Raw genomic sequence first — 10700 nt, 5'->3', positions numbered from 1 at the left:
AATGATGTACAAATGCGCTTTACACAATTGATGTGTGTATGGATTGCGATAACAGTTGTATGAGCCCCTAATAAAATATTAAAAAAATAAAAAATAATTAAAAACAAACAAACATACATAGCTTTGGGGGTGAAGGGATTCTGGTTTTTGGGGGGTGGTGGAGGGGTACCTTTGTATATCTTAAAGAAGATGCTAACTTTCACAATGTTAAAATATGAAACATAAGATGCAGAAATGATGAGAAAATAATAAAACAGACACCTAGGCACCACCATTCAAACTCGGATGATGTTAATATTTTGTCATATGTTTCAGACCTTCCCCCACTTGAGACAGGGTGGTGGTAGACACAAATGGCATCTTTGTGTATACATTCTGATCAGTGAGAGCGTGGAGTTACTTTGTTGGCTCTGACAAGAGCTCCCAGGTGGCAGCGTTCGCCCTAAGCTAGATGGAGAAGCTGTCCTACTTACGCCACTGGTGCCTCTTCCATGTCCCACAGCAATCACCCCACCGGGCAGATAGATAGTGTTTGGTGTTGTTTTTTAAAGGAAATAAAAGAGTATGATACCAAGGCACCAGACCTATCATGCTTCTCCACACCACGTGATCGCTACAAATCTCAACTTGTGAACATTTTCCCCAGGCGCGCTTGTATATCTTTGTTTTAAATGTATGCAACCATAAACAAGGAGTATTATGATTTTAAAATTCACATACATATTTTATATGCACCCTCTTTTAAAATCTTTTCTTTGAAAGATGAAATATAACACTTTGAAAAGGAGACCACAAGCCTGTAAGTAGCATAATAAATTATAAAGCAAACATCAGTGGATCGTCACCTTGGTCAAGAAATACAACACTGCCCCTCAAGACACTCAGATGTACAACAACTCTTCACTCCTCCAAATGATGGAAACTTTCCTTCTTATGTCACCCTCTTGGAACCCTCCCAAGCCCAAGCCCACCGCTTGGTGGCGTCGGTTCCTAACTCATAGAGCTCCTACCTAGGGTTTCCGGGCTGTAAAATGTTCCAGAAGTACACAGCCCCATCCTTTCTCCCACAGAGCAGTTGATGGAGCTGAGCTGCTGCCCTCATAGTCAGAGTCCAATGTTTACCGTACAACACCGCAACAGTCACCACTTAATTTTTTGCGTTTTAATAGTTCTGTCGGCATATAATTCATACATCATATAATTCGATTGTTCGATCATATTGAGTTCTAAAATCATCACCATAATCAATTTCATAACATTTTCTTCTTGTACTTGTTAGCTCCTCATTTCCCCCAACTTCCTCTGCCATGCCCCTCAGTAATTGATCTTGCCACTATCCCTGTAGATTTACTCATCCTAGATTTCATATACAGAAAACCATAAAAATACAAGTAAGAAACAAAAGTAACAATGACAAAACAGAAAAACCTCAATCAAAAAGAAAGCAGAAAGTACTAAAAACTGAAATAACTTTATATGGGGCCCAAATGATAAATAAGGTGGTACATTTTAAACTAACTACATCTACTATAATCAACTTTCAATGCTCTGACACCAATGCTATGCACATCCCTGTTTTATGATCAGAGGGAATTCACCAAATACCTAATCCATTTAGGGACCCTGCAAGTGGATTTGGGGCTTTCCCTGTCATCCACAGCCTTCTGCAAATCATACAATCAGAACTGAAGCTGATACCATTCCTTCCTCAAAATTTGGATTTTATCATTTATAATTCTTGGATCACAAAAGCTTGTGTGCTGTGTCTCCAGTGGCCAGAATTCATGGGTCCAGGAACCATGGGGTAGAAGCTGGAGTGGCACCACTCACGATTACTCCTAGTGAGCCACTCGCAGCATTTTTGCTTCCTGTCCTAGAAACCCTATGGGCATCAGGCCTGGAGGTCCTGGTCCCAAAGGAAGGAACTCTCCCACTGGGAAACACAGCAGATTCCACTGAACTGGCAGCTGAGAATGCCCCCTGGCCACTTAGGGCTTCTCATGACTTTGGATCAACAGATCAGGAAGGGTGTCACTGTACTGATTGGTGTGATTGATCCAGATTACCAAAGAGAAATTGAACTGGTGCTACATAATGGAGGTAAAGAAGAATATGTCGAATCCAGGAGATCCCATAGGCTGACTCTTAGTGCTACCAAGCCCCGTGATTAAAGTAAATGGTATAAGTTATAGCAACCTAACCCTGGCAGGACATGTAATGAACCAGACGCCTCAGGAATGAAGGCCTGGGTCACCCCACCAGACAAAAAACCACAGCCAGCTGAGGTCCTTGCCGAGGGCAAAGGTAATACAGAATGGGTAGAAGATAGTTCTACCTATCAGTTATTACTACGTGCAAAGCGAGGTTTATGACTGTCAGTGTATTTTCTTTATATGTGCTTACTGAATATATTTCCTTTCATGTATGATGTATCTTATCAGATACAACTGGACTCAGTGTGTTTTCATTTATATGACAGATGTTTGATGTTAAGTATAAGTGTGATTTCATTAATGTCTGGAAATTATATATGGCTAAAGAATTGTGTACAGGTGCCAAGTTGGCAAAGGGTGGATTGTGATATGGTATGTTTATTGTGCCAACCTGGCCAATGAACACATGTGGGATTAATGGAAGGGCAGAGAGATAAATGGCTTGGTGAGCCTCACCTTTCTGGTCTCTTGCTCTTTGATGACTGGACCAGTGTGCGGCTGCCTTAGCTGATTCTCTGCCTCAACTTGCAAGCTGTGGGACACCCAACCCGTGGACTGTGTCGCTGTAATTTGAGGTTCCTTCAAGACCTGCTTTGCCACGCTACTGGAGTATATACATCACGTCAGCTGGGGACTGTCAGACCCTGTCATCTGGCTGACTGTTGGTGACCTGCCTTGCTGTTTGCTGCCTGTCGCCAGATTGTCTGAAATGCTCTACAGAGGACTCAGCTATCTTCTTCCTTGATTTGCCCCCTGCGGCCCTCAAGACTTGAAGGACTGCCAGTGTATTAGCTATCTCACTGAAGTGAGCTGCACTGAGCCATTTGTATTGCTTTACAGACTAATTAGCTGTTAATTCTTATGTTGTATAAATCTACCTATATAAATATATGTAAAATCATTTAAGTGTCCTGGTTTTGTTTCTCTAGAGAACCCCGTCTAACATAACATAACCCTGTCTAACCTCCCACTCTTGATGATGACCTGATGAGAATTAGCTGTGAACCACTGACCTTGGTACAGCATAATCCACTGTACCACCACATCAAACTATATCACACCACCTACCTACCCTACTGCCACTGAGATGATTCCAACTCAAATGAGCTGTAGATCATAGAGCTGTTCCTCGAAGCTTTACAGAAGCAGATAGCCTCAACCATTCCCCTCCTAGTAGCTAACCGGTTTGAAAAGCTGGCTTTGGAGTTTGCAGTTCAGTGTACAACCCATATGGTCATCTATGGTCAATTATTTTTGACAAAGGTGCCAAGGCGACTCAATAGGGAAACAATCTTGTCAAGAGACGGGGACAACTGGATAGCCACATGAAACTCACACTACATACAAAAATTACTTTAATATTGAGAATGACTTAAATGAAATAATTTAAGATGAATTACTGTCAAGGACAAAAAAGAGAAACCTGATGTGAATTGGGACAAAAAGTGATAGAGAAATATAATAAATTGATGGGGAAGGGGGTTAAAAAAATATTCTTAGCATGAAACAAGCTGTTAAATCTTTGGGATCTTATGTTTGGTTATGGATTTGTAGACATGACCCTAAAATCACGAACAAGAAAATTAAAAACTTAGATATTAAAGTCATTAAAATCAAAATTTTGAGCATCGATGGGACATTATAAGTGAAGATAATCTACAGAGTGGGAGAAACTACTTGCAAATCATATATTTGATAGAGGTTTGCTATCAGATATATAAAAAATATGTCAATAACAACAAAAAGCAATTAAAAATGGCCAAAGCACTTTACACAGACATTTATCCAATGGCATACTAATGGCCAATAAGTGCATAAAATACATTTATATTTATACATTACACATGATATTCAACATGATTTAGTCACTGGGGAAATGAAAGCCAAAAATACAATGAGATACTGCTCCCATCCCCTAGGAATGGTACTACAGAAAGGAAAATTAATAACGTTGGCCATTATGTGAAGAAACTGGAACCTTTGCGCACTGCTGGTGGGAATGTAATACAATGCAGCCACTCTGGACAATGGCAGTTCTTCAAAAAGTTAAACACAGAATAACCACTTGGCCTAAAAATTCGAATCCTGGGTATATTTCCCAAAGAACAAAAGCAAAAAAAAAGAAGAACTAAAAGCAGAAACTAAAAAAAGAGGGAAAAACCCTCACTGCAGAATTAATCACAAAGGTGTTCATTAATAGATGAATGCATGTACAAAATATGTTACACATGTTTAATTTAATATTATTCAGTGGGAAAAAAGTGAATTTTTGATGGATGGATGAATCTTGGAAAACATTATGTTAAATGAAATAAGCCAAACAGAAAAAGACAAATATGGTTCCACTTATATAAAATACCTACATTAGGTAAAGTCAAGAGACCCCAAAATAGATCAGACCAAGATCTGGGGGAAGAGGGCCATGGAGGAGTTAAATGCTTCATGAATACAAAGGTTTTGTTTTGGATGCTAAAAAGTTTTGGAACCAGTGGTGTTAACTAGAACACATTATGTATGTAAATGATGGCAATGAAATGGACACAAAGAATCAACAAATGTCAAGTTTTATGTTACACGTCTTTTAACTACATAACATTTATAAGATAGTATTTTCTGTTACCCCTCAATTGAAACCTTTACCAAAATCACTTTTAAGGGAAACTTAAAAAAAAAAAAAAATCAACACAATGAACTCTAATAGTGTTCCGGTGAGATATGCCTTTCATGTAATGCCAGTAAAAAAATTTATAAAAGCTATATTGAGATCCATAGGTTAAAATTATTCATAAACTTAGGATTTCCGCCCTCAAGAACTCACCTTTCTACAGAATCATCTTGCTGCCTAACGAAGAACTGATACAATTCAAATGATGATGTCTTCTCTCTGTTGAGCCAAACAGCATTGCCAGCTGACTTTCCCAACTTTGCTCCAGTTGTACTTATAATGAGAGGGACAGTGATTCCAAATACATCTTCTCCAGTCAACCTATGCATAAGAAAAACGTCGTTATTTCATGATATTCTTCAAACACAAGTACTAGTAGGCTCTGCTACTCACCCTGGAGATTTCAGATGGGTCACCTACCCTAAGAAATTTGGATTACTTGCTGTCTGAAGTGTCCTGACCACATTCTGCAGTGGTCATTTTGAACTGCAACAGCACAAATGGCTCTAGACAATCTAGGGAAGCAGGGGCTAGAGATTTTTTTAAATTTTTTTATAAACATCATGGGAAGGAGAGAAAACTAGGCAAAGGGAGAGTTAGAGATTTTAAATGTTTCAGACAAAAAAAAGGCATTGTGCAGCACTTGGCCTGTCTTAAGAAAATATCATTAAAAACTACGTTACTTGTCAAAAATTTGGCACCATGTTTCATTTTTTCTTGAGACATCAACTCAAGATTTATCTAGCTTCATGGAGGGTACAGAGAAGGCAGAGACCGCTCAGTCCAGGGGATTCAATCATGTTCAGGTGTGGTAGAATACTGATAATTAATACCACCTGACAGTAGTCAAGCCTTTACTTACATTGTGAATCAAACCACCACACTGTTTGAGTAGCTCTTATGCAGATCTGCCTTTTCTATAAATTCCCACTCTACTTTTGACTTAGATACAAGTACCATACATACTTGAGTATAAGCCGTCCCAAGTATCAGCCGTGGCATCTAATTTTACCACAAAACTGCATAAAAAATGTGCTGAAAAACTCGGCTTACACGAGTATATACAGTAGTTCTACAGAAAACTAGTGCTTGCCCACCCTACTCGAGATTGCAGTTCAAAATGGTGATTTGTGCAAATGTCAAACATAACACTAAATATGTACCATTAGTGGCTCAGCCAGTTGTCAAAAATACCCCTCGAAATCAAATTGATTCTGACCCACACCTGGGACTCCAGTGTATCACAGGCCACAGTGGGAATGCTGTTTCTGAGATTTTAACTCATTATGGGAGCAGACAGTCTCATGTGTCTCCTATTAAGCGACTGGCAGGTTCAAAGCAGTGACTTTGTGGTTATCGGCTCAATGCAGAATCCACTATGCTGCAAGGCTCCAAAATACCCGTGTCTCCTTTAGAAAAAATGTCTTTCTGACTTCCATTACCTCCCGTACTGCGTATGTCTTACAGTACCTGGAGCCATCCTACAAAGTAAGGTTGCCAACCCAGATCTTGGCACCTGCAATTTTGTCCATGTTAACCAATCAAAAATACTCCAGCTGTGTCCTTCCACACCCCCACCCCCACCACCCATTTGCAGTTCTTGTCTTTATTAACTTCTGTTAGCCTTTATTTTAACCTCTTTGGAGCACTTTGTTATATTTCTCCCATCGCTGTATCGCCCATTTGGTGAAACTTTTGTCCACGCTAATAAAATTCTTTGTTTTCAATTTGAAACAAACTGGTGGCTCTTCTACGTCGGGGATAAATAAACCAGTTTTCCAAATAAAAAACACAGAAGGTGCTACTTGGACAAAACCGATCACTAACCCACAACCTTTACTACACTTCATGCTTAAGAAGTGGTTTATTTCCTAAAAACGCTTTAGAATGCACCCCCTATTCTTCATATCACTAAGTCTGTCCTACAGTCCTCACTAGGAGCCCAGTGGGTTATGTGCTGTGTCACTTAGCACCAAGGCTCAAATCTCGGGGAGAAAGATGAAGCTTTTGGCTCCTTGCCTCTGAAACCTTATGGGCCAGAATCGACTCCAGGGCAGTGCGTTTGGTTTGGGTTGCTCAAGGCAACAGCCCCAACAATGCATTATAAACGGGTCAAACGCCCATTATTTGATCCCATGATTTCTCCAGAGTCGAAAAGTGCTTACTTGTGGATGAGCTCGTATCCAGACACGATGTTGCCCAGCTGATCAGACCCTCCCAGCTGGACCCTGCATCCATAACGCTGAAACAGATAGTAAAAGTCATAGGCCTGGAGCACCTGGTATAAGAATTCGGCCAAGCTCATGCCCTCGGGGCTCTTGAGCCTTGCCTGGACGCTCAGGCGGTTCAGCAGCGTGCCCATACGGAAGTGGCCGCCCAGGGCCGCCAGGAAGTCCACCAGCGGCTGCTTGTGGTACCAAGCCGAGTTGTCGAGGACGGAGAAGCTGCCCCAAGGGCGCCTGTCCGAGAAGAACTGCTGGTGATTCGCGGCCATCGCTTCCAGCCCCCGGCCGAGGGCGCGCGCGTTGGCCCGCACGTGCTCGGCGGCCAGGGCCTCGCGTTCCTTCGTGCGGCCGCTCGGGTCCCCCAGGCGCGCGGTTGCACCTCCGACCACGGCAATGACATTGTGCCCCGCTCGCTGGAAGTGAAAGAGGCCCAGCAGCGCTAGCAGGTGCCCCACGTGAAGCGAGTCGGCCGTGGGGTCGAAGCCGCAGTAGACAGTCTGGGGGCCCGCCGTGCCGCGGTCGAAAAGCTCTGGGAGTTCCACGTCCGTACTCTTCTCCGGAAAGAACTCCTTGAACAGGCCCCGTTCCTGCAGCGCCGCCAACAAGCCCTGAGCTCCCGAGTGCGTCTTACGCAGCCCGAAGGGCCAAGCTGCTAGCCAGCCTGGCGTCCGGAACCACGGGCCCCGCGAACAGCGCCTCAGGACGGGCGCCGCCATCCTGCTGGCGGCGATTGGAATGCTGGGACCTTGGAAGCCACGCCCCCGGTGGCTTCTGCGCATGCGCGCACTCCGCGCGCTTCCCATCCCTAGACTTCTATCCGATGAGTGCGTGGTTCCAGCCCAAATTCTGTTTAACCCTGGATGTCCTCAGCCTATTGACAATAGTTCTTACCTTAAAAGGCTGTGGTGAGGATCGATAACTCAAGTTTGCGGCACATGGCAGGTGCTCTCCCTAGGCTAGCAGTCATTTAAAATGCCACTATAAATTCGTTTTAAGTTCTGAAGGACTGTGGGGCACGTTCTTTGAAGTCTCCTAGAACCCACACTCACCGCCATCCAGTCGGTACTGACTCTGGCCACCCCACGCGGGCAGAGGCAGGGCAGAACGGCCTCGGGGCCTCCAAGACTCGCTTAGTGGCTTCTCAGCTTTTAAGTGCTTAGTGAAGAGCCCAACGGGCAGCCACGCCGCTACCAGGTTCCTTAGTTGTATGCAACAACCTACTCAGAGAAGTTGTTCTTTGCTTGAACTTCATGGGAAGATAAGGACTTGGCCCTTAGAGGTAGACATTTTCATAGTACCGATTTCCCAAGCGGGTGTGCCTTCGGAAAGCCCATTGCTGATTTTGACTCATAGCCACACTATAGGACAGAGTATATTGCCCTTTTTCCTGGAGAACAACCGGTGGAGTTACAAGCCACCCTTGGCGAGTGGGAGGAAGGCTCCGCCACTGGCCCATTAGGGCTTCTTGGGTTGCCTATCAGACCCTAGTATTCATGAACTTTACCAGGAGGTGGCAGTCTTGTCCAAGCTATATCAAGATAAACACTACACTTCATAATGCTCTTTGTTTTATTTCTAAAATATCATTACACACACACACGCACACACATAATCAGGCAGGTGACTAGGTTAAAACCTAGCTTTAGCATGAATGAATTCACGGTAGTAAATATTTATTGAGCTCTTATTTTGTGCAACATTTGTAATAAAATCTTAGACCCAAATTTGTAATCTGATAGTGAGAATTCGTGTATACCTCTCTCAAATTCACTCACTACCATTGAGTCAATTCTGGTGCACAGCCACCCTATCGGACCCAGAGTAGAGCTGCCCCCTCTGAGTTTCTGCAGCTGTATATCTTTATAAGACAACAAAGCTGAGGATTGACTGATAACCTTGTGATTGACAGCCCAGCTCATAGTTCATTACACTACTAGGGCTTCTTCCTCTGGTTGTATACCTAGCTGAATAACATAAGTGGATTTAGGCATGTGCTCTAAGAAAAGTGCAAGACATAACATTAACAGAAAGATAGCTCGATAAGCGTTAATGTTCCCTCTGCTGCCTCCTCCAACCTTGTAGAACGCTGTAAAGAACTTGCATAGTAGAGAGCAATGTGGCCCAATAGAGTCTTGTAGTTTTATTTTAAAAGATAGAATATAAGAGTCTTGAAATTAATATAAAGTATCATCATCACTCTGGGGGCACTCAATGACCAACAGAATGGTTGGCAGCTCAAACCTGGCCGTCACTCTGCGGGATGGAGATGGGGAAGCCTGTGGCAGTCTGCTCTGGTAACACGATCGAAAGCCCTGGAGGCCTTCTGGGGAAGTTCGACTCTGTCTTAAAAGGTTGCCATGAGGTGGGATCCAGTCTATAACAATGTGTTTGGTTTGATTTTATTATCATTTCAATATGTAATCAATATTAATAAAATAGTCTTCTTGCCAAATCTTTGAATTACACAAATGCAACACAATGCACTTCATCCGAGCCCACATTGCAAGTGCTTCAGAGCACACATGGCTGTCATGTTGGACAGTGCAGATAAAGAGCTTAAACGTTTCTCCCCAAATGTTTTGAGAATGATGAGGGCAATGAATGTACAAATGCGCTTTACACAATTGATGTGTGTATGGATTGTGATAAGAGTTGTATGAGCCCCTAATAAAATGATTTTTTTAAAAGTGTGTCCCCCCCCCCCCCCGGAATTTACTGCCTAAAAGGTCTCATCAAAGGTGTCTCCCCAGGAATGTACCTTTCCATCATTGCAGGCTCTCTGCAGGAAGGTGGGTGGCTCACTAGGCTCCTGATTGGAAACTAGGTGGGGAAGTGGCTCCTGTGGTCATTGACTGTTGCCTAAAGGGCCTTGTGTTTTCACCTCTCCATTCCTTTGCAGATTCTGGTCTTTCTTCTCAGAAAGTCATTTCCCCTCTGGTCCAGCCACACGCACAGGTGAAAGGCTGAACTCAAATGTGCTCTCAGTTGAGCTTTCACGTCACATCGTTCCTGCAGTTTATTCTCATTAATCGCTTGCACATATGATTTCTACACTAGTCATTATATACTCTCTGTGGTACAAGACCACTCACTAGGCTGTAGGAAGAAAATATTAAGACAAATAATTATAGCTATCTAAAGCAACGGATTCAAACATAGCAAGAATTGTGAGGAAGGTGAAGGAACAGGCCTTGTTTTACACTGGGGCACTATGTGTCAGCACTTCACTGGGATGAGAAAGCAGTAAAGAGCAACCATTCCACAGGAATACGTAATATAGAGATTGCCGTCAGCTTCCCACCTGGTTTGTCTGATAGTGATAGTATGTATTGCTCCTGGTATCATGTGACTTGAGGGAGATGTCTGATACCACGGAAGGCTTGTAAATACCTTCCTTGTGCTTTGGCTTACTGTCAATTTGCGGAACAGTTTGTGGGTGCCCTGTTAAGTAGACTACATTTGAGATAGAAAGTAAAGATAATTGCATCTCATGTGAACGCTCACCAAAGGATTACCTCTGAGGAGAAGGACTTTAATAATCAAGTGGATAAGATGACACGCACTGTGGAGACTGGTCCTCCTCTTTCCTCTGCCACT

General features: G+C 43.0%; 1 protein-coding gene across 1 annotated transcript in view; it reads right to left on the bottom strand.

The window, feature by feature from the left end:
- The window catches only part of YARS2 (tyrosyl-tRNA synthetase 2), a 15383-nt gene extending 7564 nt beyond the window's left edge, over positions 1-7819 (bottom strand). The window contains exons 1-2 of the mRNA XM_004700201.3: positions 7044-7819; positions 5032-5199 (exon numbers count right to left, since the gene is read on the bottom strand). Coding sequence (XP_004700258.2) covers positions 5032-5199; positions 7044-7819 — 944 coding nt within the window. The remainder of the gene's footprint in view (positions 1-5031; positions 5200-7043) is intronic.
- Positions 7820-10700: the final 2881 nt, after the last annotated feature.

This window comes from Echinops telfairi, unplaced genomic scaffold (assembly GCF_000313985.2).
Source record: "Echinops telfairi isolate 266 unplaced genomic scaffold, ASM31398v2 ScPeMD7_7406;HRSCAF=8444, whole genome shotgun sequence".
In the NCBI taxonomy this organism is placed as follows: domain Eukaryota; kingdom Metazoa; phylum Chordata; class Mammalia; order Afrosoricida; family Tenrecidae; genus Echinops; species Echinops telfairi.
This window is presented reverse-complemented; position numbering and strand designations above follow the sequence as displayed.